This window comes from Colossoma macropomum, unplaced genomic scaffold, assembly GCF_904425465.1.
Source record: "Colossoma macropomum unplaced genomic scaffold, Colossoma_macropomum, whole genome shotgun sequence".
NCBI lineage: Eukaryota > Metazoa > Chordata > Actinopteri > Characiformes > Serrasalmidae > Colossoma > Colossoma macropomum.
Window position 1 is genome coordinate 10338567 of NW_023494809.1, and position 26304 is coordinate 10364870.

Sequence of the window (26304 nt, forward strand, 5' to 3'; positions counted from 1 at the left end):
ATTAGAGCTAAGGAAACAAGCCCCTGACATATCTTCACTGGAAAACTAGCAAATGGTCACCTCAAAAAGAATGAACCATTTTAGAAGTAGGTGCCTTGTCCTTCTACCTCATGCTGTTGGTGTACCAGGAAAAGCAGGCTTTTGCTGTATAGCTACACAGGACTGTATTACAGGACTTGTCTATATTACAGATTTTGGACACTATAATCGTTTTTCATTGTCCTGCCAGTGGCTTCAATCGCTAGGGGACCCCAGTGTGGCTAGCCACAGGAGGGTGTGCGAGTGTACTGCTGCCACATATCTAGCTGGCTAGTTAGATTAATGTGGCGCTCAGGATGTTGCAGCAGCAGCAGCCTATTACAGGCAACGGGCCCAATCCAAGCCGGGGGCTCGGGTTGAATGCTCACCCAGGAATGCATCCCTTAAACCCGGTCCATCCACAGCATCGCCCCGACGGCGAGTCGGGACTGGAAGGGGCAGAAAACGGCCACGAAAACCGAAGAGACATCGGGGACATTCTGCAACAAATCATGACTATCACTGACCAAAGTTTAGACGAAGCTCAAGCAAAGTGAGTAGAAATTAAAACGCGTTTGGCTCCGTGCCCGAAAAACAAAGTTTGGCGAGAAAGCTGGCGTTAGCCAGCTCTGTTAACGCTACTTCAGCTAGTTGGGCAGCTTTTTGTATGCTTTTAAAACGCTTATGAGTTATTTAAGATACTGGAAAAGCTATTTCACTCTTATTCGAGCTGGTGAAAGCAAATGTACACCCTGTTTCAATGTTCCAGCCTCGTTAAATTAAGCAGCTGTATTGTTTACATGGTTGTTATTGTTGTTAGCTTGTTAGCTAGCTCGTCCACAACCAACTTATTTTTGTAGCTATGTTTAAGAGCGTCAGACCAGTGTTAGATTTAAATGTGTATATTATTTTCAGCAGTAAAGTTTCTTTATTTCTTAACCGACCCTAAATGACAACATTGGATACAAATTTCCAGCAAGGCAGACACTATCTTAGCAACGTAGCTAGCTGTCACGTAGCTGAAGTCAGCTTCGTATTCCAATTTTCCCGTTCCACCTTAAATTGTCCGGCAGTTACATTATGGCACCTGAAGCGCTAGAATGTAACAACTGCACCATTTAAGGTGGAACGGGAAAATTCAAACAAGAAGCTGGCGAATATGCTGCTAACAAGCTATTGCTCTGTTCATCGTCAGCCAAATAAATACCGTATAAACTCAACGAACGTTTTGTTTACGAATGAAATTCACTTCTGCGATGCATATAATGCGATTTTGAGATGAATGAAACTGATTTTAAGCCAGTTTAAACGCGCTGTCCTGCTGGCGGTTGGCTAACGCAGTTTTGTTTCTTGTCCCCGCAGAAAACATGCGTTAAACTGTCATCGGATGAAGCCGGCTTTGTTCAGCGTGCTGTGTGAAATTAAAGAGAAAACCGGTAAGTGAAGTTTATCGCAGTTTTTGGTGTGCCAAGTTTCGGGTCCCAACTTTAAAAGTTGCTGGTTGAATTTGGAGCAGGCCGTCAGCGAGCGGCGCCATGTTGAGCTGCGCGATTCAGAACAAAGCGAGAATTTCTGCTTCACCAGAAAAGAAACAATAAATCCGCTTTTCCTCCTCAAACTACTAAGTTTTACTGATATCTAATGCTTTTTCCACATGTCGGTTTTACCCGCTCGCGTTCACGTTAACGTTACATCGCTTCCTTGCGTAATAAATGAAAGCGGCTGTTTCGCTTTAGTGCAGTAAACTGTGCATTTGATTAACTAGATTAGGAAAAGTTTCGGGGAAAACTTGGTTAAATTTAACTTATTTTCTCTAACACAGCAGTAATCAAGTCATTAAGTCATTAGTACTGTGTTAGAAATTCACTTTGTATGTCATTCCGTGCTCGTTCAGATCACCACAGTGTATGTGTATGCAAATAAGGCGTTTATGGCTTTGATTGAATACGATTATATTTTCCATTCATTCGACATCCTTCACTCCTGTCATTCTTTCGTGACCCAATTATTAATAACATTTTGTGATGTGCTTTAAAAGGTAAAACAAATTATGTCTGTTTTATTATCTTTTTTACCATCCGTAACATGGTACTTTTATTATCTTATATGAGATTTAATTTTTAGTATTTTATTTGTTATTGAACATTGCTGAATTGGTCCAGTTACACATTTGGACTTATTCTGTTTTTACTGTAATTGGAATTGCTTAAACCAGCTTGGATTTTCTTGGTGGGTTTATTGCAGTGACTATGTGAGGCTGATATAAGGACACAGGAAGGCAGACTGTGTTACTGAGGGGCAGTACAGCCGATGCAAATGTCAGATGAACAATTTCTGCAAAAGCACTACTAATTAATGCGTTTTTGTATTTATGGTTGACTTTTATGCTGGCTCATTTTTACTGAACTAAGATAATAACTATGCTATTGGGACTGGATGATATATTGGAAGGGATATTTGTGAACTTGGCTCACTTTTTTGTTCACTGTTGTACATTAAATCATGCAATATGCTGACAGGCATACGTTTTTGACAAAAATCTGTGCAAATAATGCTAATGCCTTTTCTTTGTAGCCATAAATCCTGTGTATTTGGTTGTATGCTGTAGTAGATTTAATCTATTTTGAGTCTGATTTTGTTTCTGTGTAGCATTTATAGTATGTGGTTGCTTAGATTAAATTAAAATAAAATTCCACATGTTGTTCTAAATGTCTACGTAATTAAATTAAGATGCAGACAGTCATTCTGAGTGGTTCGGTGTGAAATGCTCCGTTCTAGAGGAACACAGACAGTCAGAATTGTTCACGGTGGTGGTGAGAGGAACCAGGGGCCGTATTCCTGTCTTTTTGTCTTAAATTAAGATCTGACAGATCAAGATAAGATTTTACACAAACTCGTATTCCAGAAGCAAATCTTATCCTAAGTTTGGAATCTTATCCCACAGCAACTTGTCTTATCTCTAGTTAGGAAATCTTAACTTACTCGATCAGAGTCGACAACTGTCAGTTTCCCAGCAACGATGATACATACGAGCACAGCTGAAGCGTAAACACGTCATCAAAATAATCAAGTTAGTTAGCCAAGCAGCTAACGTTAGCTACCGTTACTGATGTAAAAGGGTGAAGGAAAACTAAAGCTTGATAAACTTGAGAGTTGTAAATATTGTGTCAGCGCTTCATGCTGTTTATCAGCGTCGCTGCTGTCCAGTTTCAGTTTTCCAAACGCTTTAGCCGAGTGCACTTACGTTATTCCTCCTAATAAACAGACACGTTAAGCTTTGTCTCCTCATTATTCATCACCGTCACTGTAATATTGTATCTAACGAGTTTTATCAACATTAACACACTAAGGTAATAAGAGGGGGCGGTGGAGGTCGTGTCTGCAGTGTCTGGGGTTTTAAACCGCTGTTAGGAAAAAAACCCTCCTTTGTCAAAGCACCATTTTCGATGTAGATGCATGTAACATCATTATGGTAGTCATAGTGAACTATGCTGACTATCACTGCATAAAACAATAAAAACAGTTAAAACAGAAATTAAGACATCTCTGGGGTTCTTAAAGTTAGGACAGAAATTTTGTCCAGTTAGGGTGTTTCTGTAATACTGTTTTCTTATCTGGAGTTAATGATAAGATTATGAACTTAAGAACTGTTGTTCTATAATAGCTTCTGTCCTAAATTCAGTCCTAATTGAAGTTGTTGTGGTGACTAAACAGATAAGATTTCAAGTTGAGGAGATACTGTAATGTCTGAACAGGTTAATTCCACTAAAAGCTCACAGAAAAGATCACTTAAAATGATGAATTATTACAGTCACATTGCCTGATGGTTGGGACAATGTTAAATGATAGTTTTGGCCTAATTGGTGTTTTTAAAATTCGTTCATGGTGAAGAGGTAAATGCAGAGCAATGTGACGAAAAATAGTCCTCAATGAAAACTTATTTTTTCAGACTGTGTCATCATCATCAACATTCCAGATAAAAACTTAGACACATGTAGGTTAGGTTCATTGGTGATGATCATGACCCCTGGTTCCTATCACCACCACTGTAAAGAAATCTGTGGAGCGGTGTGATTTCACTTGGAGCAGCTTTTCAGAAAGTATATATGGTACTATATATTCTATATGGTTCTATGGTCTTCTATTGTTACAGTGTCAAGCTTGTAATAATATCAGAACCCTTTTGGTACTATATAGAATGCTTTTTAAAGAAGGTTCTGTATAAAACCATATACAATACATTCTCCATCAATCTGAAGAACCATTACACCATACAAAGAACCCTTTAATCATGCACATGGTTCTTTGAGTGTTCATGGTTCTATATAGAACCATTTTCTTTAAAAAAAAAGAAAGAACCATCATTCTATGTGTAGCATGAATAGTTAATGAGTTATTTGTTTATTATTATGTAATTCATAAAATTAAGTACCTAGTGTTGTAAGAATGAATCATATGGAGTGGTGTGGGTTTTCACTAATGTGTGGGCAGTAGGGGTGTAACAGTTCTGAAACTGACCAAACGGAGATATAAATGTCCGCGGTCTCATCTCATGGTTCCAGAAAATGGAACCGCAATACCTCCCTTACCCTAAACACAACCAACTGCCACCGCATTCAGATAATTTTTTTTATTTTTATTTATTTTTTTGTTTATTTTAACTGGTCCCAAGTTATTTGATTGTTTGTTTGGTTGTTTGTTTGTTTGTTTATTTGTTTATGTTGCGTAGGTAATTTGTAAAGTCAGGTTAATCTCCTTTGTTCTTTAGTGTTCCATATCATTGGCAATTTAATAAAACCCTTTTTTTTTTTCCACCCATGCCCCCCCATCCAAAAAGTTGGAGCTGAGTGATTACAGAACACTTTGAGTCAGGACAGCCAATCAAAATGGAGCTCATTTACTTAATCAGTCTTAGAGGCACAGTAACAAAAACAGCTTGTTCAATATTGTTGGACAAACAAACATTAAAAAACAATCATGTAAAAATGAATTATGACTCTTTTTTGTTACTAAACCTATATAAACATTATAACTGGACTAAATAATAACAAAGAAGAAAATTGTAAAATGTATGGGCTCTTTAAGTGATGTTTACTAACGAATGTCTTGGTGGTGTTTTCAGGTCTGTCTATGCGAAATACCCAGGAGGAGGAGCCACAGGACCCACAGCTTGTGCGCTTGGATAACATGCTTTTGGCCGAAGGTGTGGCTGGGCCAGAGAAAGGGGGCGGAGCCGCTGCAGCCGTCTCTGCGGCGACCAGCTCTGGGGGCATGTCTCCGGACAGTTCTCTGGAGCATTCGGACTACAAACAGAAGCTGAGCCAAATTCGCACAATATACCACACAGAGCTGGAGAAATATGAGCAGGTACATTTCGTCCTGTCAGCCGTCAATCACAGCCCCCCACAGCTGCCCGCTCTCAGGCTATGTTTAGAAAGCAGCTTCTAATGCTCCACATTTGTTTTTCATGGGTAGTTTGTTTTATTCAATTAAATACATGGAAAAATAAACAAAAACTTAAATAAAATTAATGAGAGCCACGTGAACACTTTTATAAAGAATACAATATAATATATTATATTATATAATTAAAAAAAGATGTAGCATTGTTTGTTAATCACCTTAAACATGCTAGTTGACTGATTTTCCTTGGTGATCTGATCGAATACGAGAAGGCCTGCTTGTTTCTTCTTGTTTAGCTGGAAGTCATGCACCTCATGAAAATCAGTGTGGATTAAATGCAAATGGAAAGGCTCAGCTTTCATGTACATTCCTGAGTGCGAGAGATGGCTGCTGATTTTTGATCTTTGCGTACATAGAATAATTGTATTCATCTTGATGTGAGGCAAAGTTCATCCTAGTTGAGCAGTGTTACGCAAAATCTTCCACGTTTCCATGTGTTAAAATGAATCAGGTTTGGGGGAGGGGGGCGGTCATTACTAGCTTTTTATAGCTGTCGGAATATCTCCAGAATGAGCTGCACAAGTCAGTTAGAAGCATTAAGAAACTGAGCAGATGTACAAAACATGGCAGCCGGCAAGCAAAGCATGAACACTAATCTGCATGTGTGCATGATTTATTTTTCAGGCATGTAGTGAGTTCACAACTCACGTAATGAATCTTCTGCGTGAGCAGTCGCGCACACGGCCCGTTTCTCCACGCGAGATCGAGCGCATGGTGGCCATCATCCACCGCAAGTTCAGCTCCATCCAGACCCAACTCAAACAGAGCACGTGCGAAGCCGTCATGATCCTCCGCTCCCGCTTCCTGGACGCCAGGTGTGTGTGTGTCTGTGTTCATGCGCTGTGTGTATGTGCAGTTATAAATATTTACACTCGTTACAAGTATGTGACTTTTTTGCAAGGCTCACTGCACTGCACAGTTTAGCATTTAGCCTGCTCTGCTACATGAATATATTGTTGTATGTACACTCTAAAAATAAAGGTTCTGTATGGGTTCTTTAGTAAAGTAAATGGTTCTCCATTGAACCGTGAACACTCAAAAAACCCTTTGCGTGATTAAAGTGTTCTTTGCATCATTAAATCGTTCTTCAGAATGATGAATGTGCTGTCAATGATTCAATATAGAACCTTTTCAAAAAGGGTTGTATATAGCACCAAAAAGAGTTCTTTTATTGTTAAGATGTCAAGCCTGTTACAATAGAAGAACCCTTTTTGGTGCTATATGGAACCCTTCTTTAAATTGATCTATATAGAACCATATGAAACGCACTCTTCATCAATTTGAAGAACCATTTTCTTTACTCACTACCACTTCTTTGCCCTTTAAAGAACCATCTTTTTTAAGTGTGAAGTCAATGAACAAAAACGTGTCTCATGACTGAAGTTTGTATCTTAAGTTTTACATTAAAGCTGGTTTACTGGATTGACAGCAATGATCATAGTGGACTTGGTGGTCCAAGTTAATTTCCATTGCGGGTGAAATAACTTTGATAGATAAACATAAATCTTGTGTAGGATTGGCAACTCAGCAGCTACACTGTTTTGCTAGCCTGCTATCTCTGTTTATCTCTCAGCTCCACGTAGAGTGACTGGGACATCATTTCTGCACTCGGTTTTTCCTGCTTTTACAAAACGTTTCATTTGAAACATTAATAACTTGAGTGTATTTAGTTTACTTTAGACAGTGTCAATGACAGAAACTGTATGTTTATATGAGACTGTGCGGTTTGAGGCAAGTGTGTGATTGAACACCCCGTACTGTGTGATGTTTGATGCATTTTAGAAGGTCATGTCTTTACTTGCCTGTTTTAATCCCGGCAGGCGTAAGAGACGCAACTTCAGCAAACAGGCCACGGAGGTCCTGAACGAGTATTTCTACTCGCACCTCTCCAACCCTTACCCCAGCGAGGAGGCCAAAGAGGAGCTGGCCAAACAGTGTGGCATCACTGTGTCTCAGGTAGCGCTTTTTATCTGGCAACAGCATCTCCTTAGTTTCTACTTCTACCTATCACCTTCTCACCTGATTCTTTTTCTGTAAATCAATGCCCTTTTGTTTCTTCATGGTTCAAAATACCAAAATAAAAGTCCAACTTAAATTTGAGCTTTGGAAAACGCACATAAGCACACTAAAGATTATTATCTGTTCTGAATGAAAGAGAAAAATATATTAAATTAAGCACCAGCAAATTATCAGTAGCTTTGAGTTTCATTTTGGCTCTTGACTGTAACAGGTGTCCAACTGGTTTGGCAACAAGAGAATCCGCTACAAGAAGAACATCGGCAAGTTCCAGGAAGAGGCCAACCTTTATGCCATGAAGACGGCCATGGGGGCCACACAGAGAGAGGGGTCTCCGCACACTCCAAACTCTACCGGTTAGTTCTGACATCAGAACACACCATTACCATAAGGGAGCTTAATAGAGTTATTCTGTTCTTGTTTTACTGAAAATAACAATTATCTGGTTATTCTGTTGCATTGTAATTACTTTAGAATAAAAGTCTTAAAGTCATCCTTGATTGAAAATCAGCAATACAAGTGTCAGCTTAGTGGGGACCAACTAGCATAATCTGATTTGCATTATGTTAATTAACCCATATTAGCTTTTCATTATTAGCTTGTTATCAGTAAGGTTATAATGCTTAGTTCATAAGTAGACATGTAATGTGCTGTGAGAATAAATAAAGTAGAATTCACTTATCAATGATACATTGTATATATTATATATCAGTGTTGCTATATTCAGTTTCTGCTGTAAAATTACACCATTAAAATGGAAAATGAGCATGTGTGTTTTACAGATAAATTTTTTTATTTATTTTTTTTGTCCCACCCATCTATACCAACACACACACACACACACCCTCACACACACCTCTCTCACAGGCTCAGGGTCCTTCTCGCTCTCAGGGTCAGCTGATCTCTTTCTTGGAGTTCCTCCAGTGAATGGAGAACAGCCTGGCTACCACATGGGAGCTCAGGTTAGACCTTTTTAAATGTCATTTTGGTGTTCAGTTGCCCTGAGTTGCATGATGTCATTCCAAGTGCATGCATGTGTGCATGCACATTGAACCATTGTTTTATTTTGTGTGTGAAATGGCTTAAAGAAGAAGTCCAGCCTTCTTCAATCCAGTATCCATTTTCTGCATCTGTAGCATACAGTTAATTGCCATGGATGAAATTTCTCTGTACTTTGAAAAGAACAGAAAACCTGTTGGCTCAAAACACTCATAATCAAGGATGTACAGCGCGGTAACATTGTCACCCATGTGAAGAGAAATGAATCCTGCACAAATACAAGAAGGTCACTGTGACCCGTGCGAAAAGCCGTGTGTGTGTGTGCTGTTCATGTCTCCTAGTAAGTCCTAATGCTCATAGAAGTTGCATAGAATTTTTTGTAGTCAGCTATTCATAAATTGTTCTCACTATGTGGTGTGTGTGCAAGATCTAACATTTCCTCACTACCCAAGCCATTTCCTCAGGGGTGGTCATGCAAACGAAGAATTACGATGTAGGTTAAGTTGTAGTGTGTTTATGGTAGCTGTAGTCCATCAGGTAGTTTAAACACTATAGAACAAGGCCAAATATTTGTAAACAAAAGTGTTTTACGAAGAACAAATGCCCAAAAATTGTTCAGTTTGGGGCTGTAATGCCATATATAAAGCCAGCAACAATTTGGGATTTTATCATTTATCTGCTGGAAAAAAAAAAAACCCTGAAGACATTCTTTTTAGAAGTAATTGATTTAAGTTATAATTCACATAATTATATAATATTGAGCCTTACCTTCAGATAATAAACCATTTTTGTTCCCATTTTTTGACTTTCTTTGACTACAACCATTTGTGAATTAGTGAGATCTTTCTGGTGTGAATTCTTCTCAATGCACAAGAACTCTACTTGAGTGCTTACAGCGCCACCTTGTGTAGGAAATATTATGGAGAAAAGTAATTCTGTACATTTCACTAAATTACATTAATCCTAATAAGCAGATCAGCTAAAGCTTTTAGAATGCCAGTTTTATCTCACTGCTACAATTTTGGTTTGTGCTACAACACTAGAAACATTTGTAATGCCAGTGCTACCTGCTCAATCAGTTCATGCACAGCCCTGATTGTAATAGAAGCCAATGGGCAGGGATCTTCTATCGTAAGTGTGTTCTGATTAAACAGGCTTTCTGTTCCTTTACTAAGTACAGGAAGATTAAATTTGTGGTATTTGTCTGCACACTACAGATGCGGCAGATGGAGAGTGAAAAATGCTGCTGTTTTCTGTTAACTGGCATAAGAAAGGAGTTGTATGTATGTATGCGTGTGTGTCTGTGTGTGTATGCACGCACTTAAACTTCCTTGTCCTCTCTCTCTCTGGTAGGACTCGCTCTCTCAGTCCCGCTTTTCAGAAAGACTCTATAGTCCCAGAGAGAGCCGGGTGAGGAGCTCATTACATGCATGCTCATACTAGTAGAGTCATGATGGTCAACTGTTGCTCATATGAGTAAACTCGTACTGATTGTGCTGGTTAGAAGAAATACTCCAGTGATTTTCAACTTAAGCTTTATCTGCTGCATCTGTAGTAAATGTTCAATCACCATGGACAACAGTTTCATTGCAGAACAGAAAGAAAAACCTGTTCACTTAAACACATTGAATTTTCTGTTTAGGGAAATGCATCCAAATAATTGTCCAAAGTAATGTACTAAGCAGATGGAGATTAGATTGAAAAATGTTGGAATATTTCTTTAAAAGCTGATCGGCTGTTTTACAGATTCATATGCTTAAAGCAGGAATTGCACTACACGACTTTTACCCTGATTCTCAGTCTGGCCGAGTCTGTGCTAATTGGCTCTAGTATGCAGATTTTTGGGTCAGTCGGAGTCCACAATTGTAGAGACAGTCGAGTAGTGTGTGAGGGGAGCAGACTCAGATTTTTGGCCTCCCAATCGTGTTTCAGAGCAGTCGGAGTTTATTAAACATGTTGACGTTTTTTTTTTTCAACCCGACTCTTGAGTGTGATCTAGTGTAAACTGGCTAACAACTCAATCTGAACGGATTGCTGCAACAGCCAATAAAAACCGAGTGTGCAAGATGGAAATACAGCAAGTAAACAAAGAAAAATATTGTATAGTCTCTCACATGTGGAGCAAAGCTTTTTAGTGAGCTGAGTTTAAGGCACGAGCACAATCGGGTTTATGTGCATTTAAAAACAAAAAAATACCACACTGATTACATGAAATCCGTGATTCTCACTTAAACATGTTTGCCTGTTGCTTCTTTACTGTGTCGGCGCAAACGGCAGAGAAAACAGCAGCAGCAGTAGTTTGTTTATTTGCGTCTCCTAGTGACGGGAGAATGCGAGAGTTTGTGAGAGTTCACACGAGTTCAGCTCTATTCGGTTAAACAACGGCTTAAAAGTTAAGTAGTGTGTGATTCCTAATCGTGTAATGTGTGAGCCACAATATTCCATTCGCCAAAAGCAAATCTGCAAAAAACCAGTCGGATAGTGTGAGATGCCCAGTCTTTTTATAGTCTGTTAAGACTTTGAAAGTCATGTAGTGTACTCAAGGCTTAAATGACTTCAGAAATGCTTGTGTATGCAGAGGTGGGGAATAATATCTTGTTTAACTTGCTTACAAGTACTTAAGCTCAATTTCCTCAGGCTTATACTAGGCCTGACACGATCATAATATTTTAGCTGACTGTTAACTGCCATGCAACAGCTGAAGTAGAAAGTGGCTGATTAGCAGTCTTGTTTTTGTCTAGCTGTCAATACTTACTAGCTCCGAACTGTTACCGACACAGCTCAAGTTCAAATACAGTCGTATCCAAAGGTTTGAAGAACCTTACAGTTGTACAACCTCTGCAGATTTTAGTGCATTATTTCTATTTATTTGCTGAGTTAAACTTTTTGGGAACAAATTTAACTTGTGTACGGAATTGTGCAGAAGTGTGTTCTCCGTAGAGGATGTGTTAACTTATTTTCACTTAGAAAATCAACAAAATATGTAATTTAAACACTGGCGCCCAAATGTTTGCATAAGATAACTTGTTCCAAAGCTAGACTCCTAACTGGCTGTCTGTTGTGGTCAGTAAACGTACCCACTTCCTGCACGTTACAGTAATTTCTGGTTTAAGCCACTCCCACTTTTGGTTTGATTAAGGTGTTAGGGTATCAGTGTTAGTATCTGTCAAAAACGTTTTAATGATACCTAACCCTAAATCCAAATAAATTATATTACCAGTGAATTAAATAACCTAATTTAATAGTATTTTCATTAGCTGATTAGCACTGGGTATCTGTTTGAAATGCACAAAATGTGCTCGCTGCTTTCAGTCATGAACAGACTATTCAGGATAAGTCACATTTCCAGTTTAATCTGCCACCAGTATTTTTTGTCCAATTTTACAATCTCCCCAAAAATATTTGGACGCATCTCAGGAGTATACAGGGGAGTACAGCATTCTCACGTCAAGTTTCACTTTCATAAACATCTAATCGGTCAGCCTCATTTTTCTGCATCCACACCATTCATACAAATGGCCCCATAAATTTTTGGACCTGATAGTTTTGGTAGCTACTTTTACTTCCCCTTGTGTCAATATTTCATTCAGGTAACTTTTTGTTTAGGACTTGTATATGGCTTTAGGCTACTCTTGCCACCTCTTGATTGTTGACTTGGTTTGGAAAGGTGCATGGAGAAGGACTTTTAAGAGGTCATGGTACATGGTGGAACCTTTCCATGAGTCACTGCCTTTGCTGTTTCTTTTAGAGTTGCATCTAAAGCTTCTCCTATTCCTGCGTTTTTGTCCAATTGATGGAAATTCTACCAAAATGCAAAACTTAAAATTCCTTTAAATGAATGATTTGGTTAAAAGGTGTATTTGATCATCTGGGAATGTGTTCAAATTTTGCTTCTTTAGTTTAGAACTGGAGCGACAAGGCTAGCATTGCTAACAAACACTTGAAGTCCGTAGGCACCCAAATAGCCCAAATTGTTTCTGTAAAAATACATCACCACAACGTCTCTTAAACCCCATCCAGGTGTTCAGTGAGGCCACATTAGGCTTGCCGATGTCGTTTAAGACGCAGTATAACTTCTTATGAGTTATTTAAAAAGAACAGCCACTTTAGACAAGAGGGTCTGTCTTCACAAAGCACCTCAGGAGCAGCAGTGCTGATCTAGAATCAGTATTTGTAATGATGACCCAATCTGATCCAAGATCAGTCCTGCTTTGTGAATAGCAGCACTGATGTTGTCCAAAATGTTGATGTTGTCTTCTTCATGAAATCCCTGGATGCAGTTTGAGTGTGTTGAGAGAAGTTTTGGGGATGTATTTACAGAAAATATTTGGGTGACTATTGACTTCTAGCGTTTGTTAGCAACGTTAGCCCCGTAGCTCCGGCTCTAAACTAAAGAAGCAGAATTTGGACGCCAAACATCATGTCTCAGCTGATCAGCTACATCTGGGAAAAGTGGAAAACCGTGTAACTTTGATTTTTCACTGAACGATTCCTTTAAGGCATGAATTAGGTGCTGTAGACAAGTGGTTATTGACATTGCGGTTATGTTCTGTCTTTCTCCTTGTGTGTGTATGTTAGACTAATGGGAACTGGCAGGAGCAGAACACACCTCCCTCTCCACCTGGAAGTGAACACTCTGAAAACTCGGACTAATGGCTAACCTCCGCCTAGGAGAAAGAGATCTGGACGAAGGAGAAGACGGAAAGAATGATGGTCACTCTTCTGCCCAAGTGCAGTTTTGTTTTTGTTGTTTGTTTTTTTTTAATCAATAAGCGCATTATTGATTATTGTACATCATATTGTCTGGAGAGTGTGCGTGTGTGCGAGAGAGAGGAAATAGGTTTTTGGTGGGTTCATCATGTATTTGGCTGTTTTTTTTTTTTTTCAGTTTAGTTTTCAGTTCATTTTTCATCACTTCACTACTTCCACTACATGTTACTGCAATATTTGGGTTCTGAAGAGGGAACTTTTTAAACTGCATTAAGACTGCTTTCTTTATGACTATAGTACTATTGTTATTGTTATCACTGCTATTCTAATCTATATTGTTTCTTTAAAGCTCAGATAGAGGTGAATTGGCATGGGTAAAGGGGGCAATAGAGAATAATCCAAAGATTGTTTGTTTTGTTTTGTTTCTTTTTTGTGTGTGTGTATTTCTCTTTTTTACTGTGTGTATCTATTATATGAATGGGGTGTGTTTGCTTGGTCTTTATTTACGGTTTGAATGCGTATATCAACAGTGCTGTCTTTCTCTGTACAGTGAAACACCTGTATTCTCTACCTCTTTTACAATAAAGACTGTCTGTGTTACACATTCAGTATCTCTGGGAGAAGGCCTTTCATTCCAGAGTGTGCAAAAGTTTGAACATGCCTGGTCAAATGACGTATATTGGAAAAATAAAACCTAAAATGTGCCATAGCTTTTGCACAGGCCACAATTTTATTATTTTTCCCCCAAAATATTAAATTATAGAGCATGTGTGCTTCCTTTCACTTAAGAAAATAAACAAAATGTTTGAAAGGGGGAACCAAACTTGTGCATATGACCGTATACAAAGTTGTCCCATGCATGCGAAGTGGCATTATCAGCATATTACAGATATCTGGTTGGTGAAACATACACATAACAGTTCTCCACTCTTTTTTTTGTTTGTGTATTTATTTAGTCATTTATTTGTATTGTAGGACTGTCATATTGGTGTCTTGCATAGGTTCACATTTGAAATGTTCATACATACAACACTGGTCACTTTGTTAGAATCCTCTCCCTTGTAGCTCCACCTTGCAGGTGTACAGGGAGATTAGGCATGTACGAGCCATAATACGATGTACAGTCGTGCCAGAGTTTGGACACTGCAGTCAAATTACGTTTTGTTAATTTTCCAAGCAAAAATAAGTATATCCTCTACAGGCAACAAACCTAAATGTGGCATATTTTCAAATTTTAGTGGACAGCTTTTACTTATTTGCTGATTTTAACCTAATGGAAACATTACCATATTGTATGTTTTTCCAAATGTGTTAAAATTCAGCAAATAAACAAGTAATTGTGCAGCAAAATGTGCAGAAGTGTGTTCTCTGTGGACGAAATGTTTACTTTTCGCTTAGCAAATCAAAAAACGTACTTCGACCAGGAGTGCCAAAACTTTTGCTTATGACTTTATGTTTGGGTTTACCTGGGACATATTTTAAAACACTAGAGCAGCAACTTTCAGGACGTTCCAGTTTTTGGTGTATTTACTCGTAGTTAACTAAACTGATGTAACTGATTGACCACCTAGCGTCATACCTACCAGTGATTACAATATCCTGGACTGGAAACTGTATTCAAGGTCTGGACCTGTGCACTAGAGGGCAGTATGAACACACATTGGTCGGTGGGTCAGATGCTCAGGTAGGGGGTTACAGATGAAAGGAATTTGGACATGAGTGTTGGGAATACAAGGTTCTTAAGCCAAAGTGACACCCTCGTGGTCCTGCAGTTCACAAATGTGCATGCACCCATGATCGTGAAGCTGCAGGGTGTCCCCTCTCATTGTGGCACGCTCCCTTTGTGCACCCTAACTGTGGCTTTGGTGAGGACCATAACGATGTGGACACAGTGCCCAAAATTCCTTGAGATACAAATGAACACCAATCAGTGGAGGGTTTTCTTTATAGCTGTCTGTCCAGCATGGGGTAAGGAAGATATTTAGATGTGACTCAAAATGCATTGACGCCGAAGAATCTTGCAGTTTCTTGTCCTTCAGGTCTGTACATTGTAGATGTCCCCAAAATGTGGATAGTAGCCAACTGGTCACCAACCTTTCCCCTGGAGATCTACTTTCATGCAGAGTTTAATTTCAACCAGGATCTTGCTGCTTTCTTACCCAACAAATGCATCTGATCGAGCCAATCAAGCAGGAGCGCAAACAATTCCTGTTTAATAAGTTGGTAGTCAAACAGCTGATTATCAGAAGGGCTACAGTCTGTAATTGTACACATATGTTGTTATTTACTTTATTGATGGGAAATTTGTTACCTAACTATGCCCAGTCTGGATGCAGCACAGTATCGGCAGCAGAGCAGTGCCACCTGGGGTAGTCGGGGTTTAGGTGCATTGCCCAAGGACACGACTACGTCTGGGATTATGAACTCGCAACCTTCTGGTCACTGGTTCACCTCACCAACCACAAGACTAACAGCCACCCCATTATAGAGGACTTATGATGTAGATCATACGTCAAGCTCCAGTCCTTGTGGGCCAAAACACTGCAGACTTCAGTACACTGCCTCATAAAACACACCTGTTTCAGCTCATCAGCTAATTAGGAAGACCTTCATGAACTGAATTCAGAGTGTTAGATGAGGGTAACTGCTAATCTCTGCAGCACTTTGGCCCGAAAGGTCCCCAGTTTGACATGCCTTATGTAGGTGGACCTTTATTGACTTTATTGTATGTTAATGTAAAGATGTTTTATTCCAAGTAATTCCAAGCTTTGCATTGTGTGTACATTTTATACATTATAAAACGTTCACACAGTGTAAAGAACTGTTGCCTTCAAATGGTGAAAAAAATTAAAGCTGCACTATGTAATTTTGGGTATTTGGAGACCTCCCTGGTGGAAATGTGTAACTGCATGCAACATGCAGTAGAACATTTTGTAATGTGTGTTGTGCTTTGGACCCCTTCCCTGAGTGGATGAATCTGATGATTGCATACACACTTATAGAGAACACAGTCATAACTTGTCCTCTGAGGATGAGAGTGAATTATCTACTATTGTCATCATATCTTCATCAGGATACTGTTAATTTTGTATCTGAGACATAACATCCAGCTGGACCTTCTTTTTGAGCCTGTGTGCATGTCGAAAAGTTCGTGGTTTGAAAAAGTATCAGAAAAAAACTTTTTCAAAAGTTTTTTTTGTCCTCCTGATTCAGTAATGCTACAAATCTTACATAGTGCAGCTTTAAGTTACTGTTTTGAGTTCATAGCCTCAATATGTATTTATAGCAATTAATACAGATATTTACATTTTGAAATCAAACAGACCCACCCTCTCTGTGTCTCACATAACAGTCTGGACCGACATGGGGTCATTACTGACCACCTCACTTGGGCCTTTTGACTCACAGCTCTTCTTGCTATCTTTCTCAGAGTCTGTCTGAGTCAGGCTGGATGCCGTCACTGCACTTTCACCCTTGGCTTGGCTGGAGCCTGCTTTGGGATGAGGCACGACCACTATCTCGACATGCTCATTGGCTTGTTTCTCTGGCTGGATGTGGGTGGACTGCTCAGGCTGGTTACCGCTGAATCGACGCTGCAGCGCGTGCTGAGTGCAGGAGAAGGAGCGCTGCCTGGGTGCTGGCTGAGGAGACAGGAAGTGGGGTGTTGTGGCCCGTGGGACGTCTTGTGATGCTTCCCTTTCTTCTTCTTCCGCTTCTGAAGTGACCTCCTGAAGCGTGCTGATTGGTCGTGAAGGCCTGCCGAGGATTCTGGGGCTGACCAGTGCTGTGGCCGACTGGTTGGGGGTGGGCCGCCAGCTTTGGGGTGAGGTGCACTGCCCTCTACTCATTTGCCAGTCGCTATAGAGAAGAAAAATACTGTGAGGCTTATACACAGCTTATGTTTTGTCCCAGACTATGTCTGTTCCTATCCTATTTTTATGGTACCAAATTACTTAATACTACAGAGTACTGAAAAATTACAAGTGGTTCAGTACCAAGTTTAAATTCCTAATGCTTGTTTCAAAATCTAGACTGGTGATTGGCTGTGTAAATTACATTCCTTATACATGTCACTGCCGACTTCTCTGGGCTCGAGCTAATCTGAAATTAACTGAAGCGAAGTGGAAACATGTATTGTGGTCTGATGAGTAAACTTTCAGACTGTTTATGGAAATAATAGAAATTTTATTCTTGGGGGCAAAGAAGAAAAGGACTATCCAAATTGTTACCAGCATAAAGTTTTCATCGTCAGTCTGCCATCATATGGGGGTGTATTAGTGTCTATGACATGTGTACCTTGCACATCTGTGAAGGCACCATTAATGCTGAGGATATATACACATTTTGGAGCAACATATGCTGTGTTCTAAAGGAAGTGATTTTTTAGGGGCATGTTTATTTTAACATGACAACAGCAAACCATAATCTGCAAGTGTTACAACAGCATGGTTGCATAATTAGTATGGGAGCTAGACTGGCCTGCCTGCAGTTCAACCCTGCCTCCCATTGACAATGTGTGGTGAACTATGAAGCATAAAATACAACAACAAAGCTCCTGCATAACCACAACAGTGGTTCCCAACCCAGTCCTCAGGGACCTCCCAACAGTCCACATTTTTGCTGTATCTTAGCTTCCAGCACTCTTGTACCAGGTATTCATCTCTTGATTGATTGTTTCAGATGTGTTAGGAAGTGTGATAGAGCAAAAGTGATTAAGTTGGGAATCATAGAAAATTGTAATGAAGGTCCATTTTCAAACATGATAAGATGTGGTCTGAGTTACACAGTGTTTTGGACATTCAATCTTGGAATAACCCTCAACTGCACAGTTTAGAGTCCAATACCCAGGATTTGGCTCATGAGGTAACTATCAAGTAATTTGGGGACTGAATCAGGTGCCTCAGAATGGACTGTTCTAATAGCAGTTTACCTGGGGGGAGGTGAAGACATCTCTCGTGGTACTATGACCCCAGAAAAGGAGGCACTTCTGCCTGGCAGACAAGGAGGAGATGCTGCCCATGGAGAATATAGGTAAGCACGGTCATCCCACAGCACTTCAGTGGCTGGGTCCATAGGAAACGGACTGTGGTGGACTCTGTGGGCCAATAGGAGCTCAAGCACCTGATGATGCATTCCCTCCCGGGCCACATCTATGGGCCTTCGCCCTCTGCGGTCAGTCAGCTCCTGATTGGCCCCATTTAGGAGGAGGAATCTGGCGGTCTCGTAGCAACCGTGAAGAGCTGAGAGAAAGAGAGCTGTCTCACCCTGGAGACGGAAGACAGTAGGTCATTAGCTGACCAACTTGTCGACTTGTCTATAGTGGTATATATGAATAGATGTCATTGATGCAAACTCTTCCGTAGCACCCCTAGTGCTTTTTTCCTGTGGTCATCTGTACAACCTAGCTGAAGTGCAGAGGGGAAGTTGTGGACAGCCTGCAGCTTACTAATGTGAGCGAATGCATGAGTTCCAAGCCAGGTCCATGAGGTGATTTTCATTTAAAATGGTAATTTTTTTGGTCTTTTTTTGTTTTATTTACCTTGTGATCCTGCAGATCCACCGCAGCACCGTAGCGGATCAGCGTCCGAGCCAATGAGAGGTGATTTACTGAGCATGCCCAGTGCAGGGCGGATCTCCCTGGTAGAGAGAATGGATTTAGAGAGGAGGGAAAAAGAAAAGAGCAAAAAAAGCAGAAAGGATTCCATTATATACAGACAGACGGAGAGCAGAATGCAGGAGTGTTAGGGACCCAGAACAGAAAAGAGCCTCAAGTAAAGGGAGCAAGAGAGCAGGAATGGAGTCCATTTGAAAAAGGTCGGAGTGGATGTGAGTGGTTATTGATGGTGGGAGAGTGAAAGTGAGACAGAAAAGCAGGGAAGGTTAATATGAAGCATCCACACTGAAGACGCTACGGCACATTAGCTTTGTTCAGAATCACTGTCGAGTATCAGAGGTTCTAAAGGGGTCAGTGAAGAAGATGCAGGTGCAATGCGTTAAGAAGCAGTGAGGAGGACCCCAGTACATGGGATGGGGAGAAGGACAGAGGGAGAGGAGAAAATGGGGAGACGAGAAAAATGCACACATTACTCCCCATCTATGAAATGAGACACCATCCATTTGTGACCTTTAAAACCCCAGTCAGGTATCTCTGCCACTGCCAAGACAATTTATAATGATATGTTTTCCCTTACCCCAGGGTTGTCTAAAGTCCAGCCCCAGGGTCAAATGGAACCTACAGACAGCTTTTAAATGGGACCTTGCTTTTAGAGTGTGTTACAAGTGGCCCGCCAGACAATATGTTGCAGTTTTTTCTTTCACCTGATGGTGGCAGCACTGCTGTAAAATTACAGTGGAATGCGCTGCACTGTGGTAACAAAGTTAGCTAAAGTTAAAGAGCCTTTCTTCTCTGACTAGACCTGCAGCTTCATTTACTGAATCACATTTAGTCAAGATTACAGCCATTAAGCACAAACTTAACCCTGAAAACTGACTTATAGCTGGACTATTATCCAGATTTATACACATTTAAGGGGTCATTGCCAAACTCTCAGAATGGGTGGCTAGCATGACACTCAGTTCAGCTAAGTGCTCTAAATGGTTATATTTTTCATATTTTTAAAAGTTCATATTTTGAATAATTTATGAATAATGTTTTGGCCCTCTTGCTTCACCCCAAATATAGTTGATCATCCAAGAAATGTTAGAAGTTTGCTTCTTTAGCTTAATACTGGAGCTATGAGGCTGATGTAGCTAACAAGCTTCTACCACACCCATTAGTACCATGCTAAATCATTGAATGCTTTCCTCAAACTGCTTGAAAATGATTACATAAGCTCAAACAGACTTTCTTATGTGGTTTCTAACATTGTACCGCTCACTGTTATCTACAAAAATTGACAAAAGTGCATATGATACTCTGGCTCCAAGATGGCTGCTAATGTTTTTAGCTGCACAACATACATTTTTTCTGTTAATGTGAAAATATGGAGATGCTGGTTAACTTCCTAGGTAGCTAACTGATAACAGCTAAATTCGTTCTTCTTCTTTTAGGTAAGGTAAGCTAACTTTAGTCTAAAGCTAATAATAGTGAAAGCTAGCTAGCATTTATTTTAGCTTTAAGAGATCTAACATTATCTAATGCTAGTAGAGTAGATTTGCCTCACAGAGGCCACAAATGTGTATACTTCCTTACCAAATCAGGGGAAAAAGGAAACTTCACCCTGCTGAAAAATGTATTTATGCTGGTTTATGCTGGTCTGGTGCCGGTTTAGCTGGTCACTCGGCATGGTCACGCTGGTTGACCATCATACCAGCATCCAAAACACAACAGATGCTAGTTCTGCTTGTGATCAGCTAGGCAGGCTTTGCTTGTGACCAGCCTATGCACCATAATTGTGTCCATTTTTATGAAAACTTGATTTTTTCCCCAAGCAGTTTGTTTAAATAATTATAGTGACCATGCTATACTGTACAAGATGTACTTTTGCCATGCTTTCTGCAAGAGTCTTGAGGCAGCCGTGTCATTGTTTTGGCTAATCCTGACTGGAGTTTTAAAAGGCAAACCTAAAGAAATAAATTTCTAGTGAAATTTGGCATGAAGAGCTAGATAGACAAGCAATGGCTGACAGCGCTAATCTGAGTTGATGATGAGACTGATGATTACCGGTGTGGTCAGTATTGTTGACTGGCACGCCAGCCCTCAGCAACTCCAGAACCACTCGGTCCAGTCCACTCCTCACAGCACGGATCAGCACCACAGAGCCATCAGGACCGCACCACTGCACTGGGGCTGACTTCAGAGGGGAGAACATGGAGACAGTAGGAACTCAGCAGGAGAAATACTCATGTCTATTCTAGGGCAGATCACTTTCTACTGCCAACAGGCTAATGCACAGACATTTTGAGGGGGCAGGGGCTCAAAAGGAAAAAGGGCAGCATGAATATGAATTAAACGTAATTTAATTTATAGTATATTGCAGTCACTCTTATCAAGATACACCAGTGCCGTAGTGGGTAATCGGGAGAATCAGGAGAATTCCCTGGGCATGCAGCGTTTTGGGCCGGTTACTGTGAGCTAATGTAAAAACATATGTAAGCACTAAAATTCTCAGACTGACTATAAATGTTACATCCAAGTGTATATCTATAGTAATTTATGGGTTAAACCAGCAGCCCCCACCTCAAGTGGTACAGTCCCTGTTTGCTGACTGTAACTGAGAAGGAAATTCAAATAAGAAGCTAACATCACCCTCAATAGATTCATGTATCAAATTTAGTGTGATGGTGTGAATCTCGCGACAACAGATGGCAGCTCTACATGGTTTAGCACTTTTTTTGCATTATTGATGTAGCAGTTTTCATAAGTGAATCGTGAAAATGGACAGGAGCGGCAAGAACTGCAAAAAACAAGGTGGCACTGAGAGGACAAGAATGAAAAAGCTAGGAGGATGAGGACATATCCGAGCAGGTGGGCTTTGAGAAAGGCTGACTTTAATATACTCAGCTAGCATACGTTTGTAGCATATTGGCTGTCATGATTGTCACATTAACTAACCGTCTTGGTTATCTCACTGTGGCATATAAATAAGAGGAAGAAATGAGGAAGTTGAAAATAAGCAGATTTTACATGAAAGTTATTTGCATGAAGGTGATGCTGTGTGTGTGTGTGTGTGTGTGTGTGTGTGTGTGTGTGTGTGGAAAGTCCTGCCCTTCCATAAAAAGAACCATTTAGCTTGCTGGTAAAGTTGCTAGCAGGAAAAGCCCCCCTCAGTTGCTGAGATCTGCACAAGTGCAGTATCCAGAACAGTCCACATCCAAAAATATGTTTTTTGTGTGTTGCGAGACAAATGCTAAAACTATTTTTGAGATTGTCAAATTTTTACCAGTGATTTTAAATATGTTTTTGAAATGGTAATTTGGGCTGCAGTTTCTAGTTTTCAACTCTCTCCCCACTCAAAGAGAGATGAGTCTTGTCTTGTATGGCTGGAAATAACTGCCCGATGACGTTACCAAGATGGCAACTGAGTGGATTCTGACCCTAGTTCTTTTTCTGCTGAAGGAAAACTTAAAAAGGTTTAGGAAAGGATTTTAACTTAAATACAGACAGCCAGCATATTTTTGAGTTGGTTCTGGATAAAGATAGAAAGTTTAATTTTAATTTATTTCTAAATACAGCAGTAAAATGCGACCACTTGTCCTATTCCGCTTTATAGAGTAGAGTCTGGAATTACTGCCCGCCCTTGATGAATATAAAAAAAAGGTTTTCTTTGAACAGTGAGATATCTTTGCAGCATGAAGGCGTAACAATTAATTATTAATTAATTCCAGCATAGGGAATGAAATATTAACTATCAATTAATATATATCATTAATTGTTTCATGGAACCATTAAAGAAATCATTTTACGTTATAAATATTTATGATGTTTTTTCATTTTACATTATAAATATTTTTTGGTCATTATTCCAGATCAGTGCCTCCTAATTGCCTGCCACAAATTTTGATATAACTTGTTTTTATTTTACCTGTTTTATGTTTTATAATGTGTAATCGCTAATAACAATGTGTCTTATATATCATATCCCAATGACCTATATTTTTGACGACATAGAAAAAAATTCCTACATTGTGAAGTTTTAGTTGATAAATGTGTGTAAAGTTTCACCTGTGCCATGTGCTCCCATGATCTTATGCCACAGTACTGTCTGGCAACCCTGTTATATCAACCCTGTTTCTCAGTCTAGTTGCCAGAAAACAACATTTTAACTTGTTTTCTAAATAAAAAGCATCAATAAATACTGCAGATGTAATTAAGATGAGGGATACAGAAAAATAGGGAGAAATAGTTTGTCGCTGCACTCCCAGAGCTAAGAGATTGCCGCACATGCTCAGACTGTACATAATGCTAGCGTCAATGTTAGTATAGATATCTCCACTTATACCAATGAACAAAGGACTCACGTTGTTTGGGATCCGCTGTTGTGTGGGTGCGCTGTTCCTGTCCCATCTTCTTGGCGGTGCTGTTAAGTAAAGGAAGGAGAAGGTTATCATGAGGAAACCTGGACCTACGTGTGAATTTGTCACTTCTAGTAAAGTAGTGCACTCCACCTACCTTGCACGGGCGGTTGCTGGTGATTGATGTTGTAGTGTTTCTGGGCTGGTGACCTGTGGTCACAGATTGTCCTGTTGATGTCCTCCATGGAGCTCTGGGTCATGTCCGTGTCACTGCCAATGTCCAGGTCCTTCCTAAGTGGTCTGCAGACATGGAGCGATCAAAAACACATTAGCTGTTTCCTCAGACTCAGCTTGACAGCAGGTCAAAGAGGTTTCGATAGCTAAGGCTATTTTAGTTCCAGAAGTAGGAAGAGTAAACAGTAGTTTTTCACATCCTCTGTTTGTAGGGCTGGGAAGAGGAAACACAGTGAAAATGCTATTTCTGTCTCCATTACTCGAAGGTTTTCATGACCTAAGCTCTGTGCCTTGCTTTTAAGATGACCCAATCTGTCCATTTTCCAATCACCAATCACTTTTGGCCAGAGCTTTTGAAAAATGCACGATTCATGACTCTGAGAGCCTGACGCCATCTGCTGGACAAAAACACTTTTCAGGCTATTTTAAAGCTGCGCTATGTGATATTTTTGTTACTACTTAAAGAAGTAGCCTTACTGAGTGTGGAGAAAAAAGAACACACTAAAATATGATGGGCGTTCGAGACGCCCTGTAAAGTCTAAAATAATCATTCAAACGTCATGCGTGAGTTTTTTGTATCATGTAGTATGTTTTTATGCATTAACATCACACGCCCAACCTCTAAAAGAAGGTCCAGCTCAGTGTTAGGCCTTGAATGCAAAATCAACATTATACTAATCAAGATATGATGACTCCACAGCACTTTGGACCAGAAGATCCCCAGTTTGACATGCCTGCTTTAAAGGATTACTTTGGAGAAGTAAGTACTTTTGGAGAATTTTTAGTTAATACTATTTCTTACCATCAGCATGTGGTAAGAAATAGTATTAACTAAAATATCATGTCTCTCCTCCCCCCTCGCACCACCCCATTGACACTGACAATTGACCTGTTATTATTAGCAAATACACATCATAAAACATAAAAATGCTCAGCTAGCTGAGAGACCCTCTCTGACACTGTGCTTCATCGTGCCACCTAGGAAAAACGTGTCATGTTTTGCCATTAATGCTGACTAGTCTAGCAGTAAGTACTTGAATGATTTGGGACATCGTTTGGGGGTGTGACTTATGTACAGTGCAGCATGACATGACAAGTAATACTTAAAACTCATGAAGGGGATGTTGTCCTAAAACCTGGAGAAATTGCTACCACGTGTCGAGATGAAGAAAGCAACGGTGACTGTAGAGTTTCGGATTTTTCCGTTTTGGTTCTTCTGCTCTAGAACAACAATAATTAGGACAAAACTTAATTCACCATATGCAAGCCCATACTGTACGTGTTTGGGTCTACGGAGCGCTGAATTTAGGAGAAAGTGCGACTGCTAATGGGAACTAACTGTAAAATAAAGTGTGGGATATTCCAGTGATTTCACTTAGTTACTTAGTTTTGTTTATGCTGTGCACCAGGTACAGTCATAAAGTTGTATATTACAACATGCTGAAACCTTAATTCAGATTATAAGCAGCCTTTCATTCTCTGATTAGCCGCTATCATAATGCTAATTACTGCTAGCATGCTTATGGGAATTTGTAGTGTTGTTGAGTGCCAAGCTAGCAATGTTGGATAATCACATTTGATACAAATTCTAGCTCAAATATGGCCATGGTTTACCATGACTCTTCTGGAAAGGTCTAAATTTAAGGCCTGTATGATTGAAACTGCCTGTTAGCCTTTTAGCCACTTGCTGACCTTGTCTAATATGGACAGTGCAGTTCAGTTTTAGAGAATATAAAGTTGCAACAGCAACCAGTGATGTTCAACTAGCGGTTCTTCATTGGTTGCATTTTAGAAAGAAAGATTTCAGCATAAACAGGCTTTTTCATGCCGTGGATTGGTGTAGTGCTGGAGGAATAGTTTGGGCAGCGTCCACTAAACATGTAGAACAAAAGGTGAACAGAAAACATAAACTCAGAAATAAATGAATTAACCCTAAAGTAGGTTTTTTTAATCAATTCATCATCTAACAGAAAGTCGTTGCATGTTATAGATAAAATTCGACAGTAGACACAAATTTAAGAAATATGCTGTATGACATACTGTAAAAATGGCTCAAAATATGTTGCATAGTTAAAATCTAGCCCGATTTCTGTCCATATTTTGCTAATTTGAATAGCTTCAGTGCAAAACTACTGAAGCAAACTTCAAACATCAAACATGTTTTCAGAAAATTGTGTATATTCAATTTTTAGATGTGAACCACCTCTTGGACCTGGCTCATAACTCACGCACTCACTCACTCACTCACTCACTCACATTAGGCAGTTTGAAGATTCCCAACAAGTGGCAACTACTAGCACTCATATAGCTTTTAGTGCTTCATCAATTACTCTCTGTGTCCTCATTCACTGAACTATCCCTTTAAGCGGAAGACTCACCGCATCCGGATGGCATCCTCTCCGAGTGGTTCCCTGCGCCTTTTCCCCATCTCTTTCCCTTTCTTCTTTTTCTTCATGCCGTTTCTGTCCTTCTCTCTCCCTGACCTGCCCCTGCCCTCGCGCTGGTCAGCGGAATGCTGTGTCCAGGCTTTACTGCCGTTGTCAGTAGCAGTAGACCTGTGGCGCACTCTCTGTCCTCCCTCTCTCCTCTCTCTTCTCCTCTTCCTCCACACCAGCACTACCACGGCAACCACGGCCAGCGCCACAGCTACGCCCGTTGCCAAGCCCACCACAGGCCACAGCCAGGCAGGAGAGCCTTTATCAGTCTCTGTGGACAAAACAGAAGGGTTAAAGGAATACATCCGGAGTCGGCTTCAAGATGTGTGTTTTGAGTTAAAGCGTTTTCTGTTTATTTCTGTGTGTTTCTAAGTAGGTAATTACTAAACACAGTAAACGACCGACGTGGCAGATAGACATTAAAGAAGAATTCCACTGTGTTTTTAAAACCTAAAATTAAATCACTCAGGTGTAA

General features: G+C 40.1%; 2 protein-coding genes across 4 annotated transcripts in view; one reads left to right on the forward strand and one right to left on the reverse strand.

Annotated features, from left to right (window-relative positions):
• Positions 1 to 37: 37 nt before the first annotated feature.
• pbx2 (pre-B-cell leukemia homeobox 2) lies at positions 38 to 13817 on the forward strand. Of its 3 annotated transcripts, none has more exons than XM_036558897.1 (9): positions 38 to 571; positions 1381 to 1454; positions 5141 to 5385; positions 6106 to 6296; positions 7302 to 7437; positions 7712 to 7853; positions 8365 to 8459; positions 9850 to 9906; positions 13075 to 13814. In XM_036558897.1, the coding sequence occupies exons 1-9, from the start codon at positions 336 to 338 to the stop codon at positions 13147 to 13149; spliced, it is 1251 nt and encodes a 416-aa protein (XP_036414790.1). In that variant the 5' UTR covers positions 38 to 335; the 3' UTR covers positions 13150 to 13814. The 3 variants fall into 3 exon arrangements, with proteins under 3 accessions (XP_036414790.1, XP_036414791.1, XP_036414792.1); XM_036558899.1 differs by lacking the exon at positions 38 to 571 and adding an exon at positions 1132 to 1208 and having other exon boundaries at positions 13075 to 13817; XM_036558898.1 differs by lacking the exon at positions 9850 to 9906 and having other exon boundaries at positions 46 to 571.
• notchl (notch receptor, like) overlaps positions 13368 to 26304 on the reverse strand; it is a 28371-nt gene continuing 15434 nt past the window's right edge. The window contains exons 5-11 of the mRNA XM_036558896.1: positions 25773 to 26100; positions 23318 to 23460; positions 23167 to 23225; positions 20870 to 20999; positions 18746 to 18843; positions 18137 to 18471; positions 13368 to 17064 (exon numbers count right to left, since the gene is read on the reverse strand). Coding sequence (XP_036414789.1) covers positions 16548 to 17064; positions 18137 to 18471; positions 18746 to 18843; positions 20870 to 20999; positions 23167 to 23225; positions 23318 to 23460; positions 25773 to 26100 — 1610 coding nt within the window. The 3' untranslated portion in view covers positions 13368 to 16547. The remainder of the gene's footprint in view (positions 17065 to 18136; positions 18472 to 18745; positions 18844 to 20869; positions 21000 to 23166; positions 23226 to 23317; positions 23461 to 25772; positions 26101 to 26304) is intronic.

Bases quoted from the DNA above. Each gene is read 5' to 3' on its own strand.
- pbx2 (XM_036558897.1), top strand. From the start codon at position 336: ATGTTGCAGCAGCAGCAGCCTATTACAGGCAACGGGCCCAATCCAAGC. The intron at 5,386-6,105 runs GTACATTTCGTC...TTTATTTTTCAG, and splicing joins AGCTGGAGAAATATGAGCAG to GCATGTAGTGAGTTCACAAC. The intron at 7,854-8,364 runs GTTAGTTCTGAC...CCTCTCTCACAG, and splicing joins GCACACTCCAAACTCTACCG to GCTCAGGGTCCTTCTCGCTC.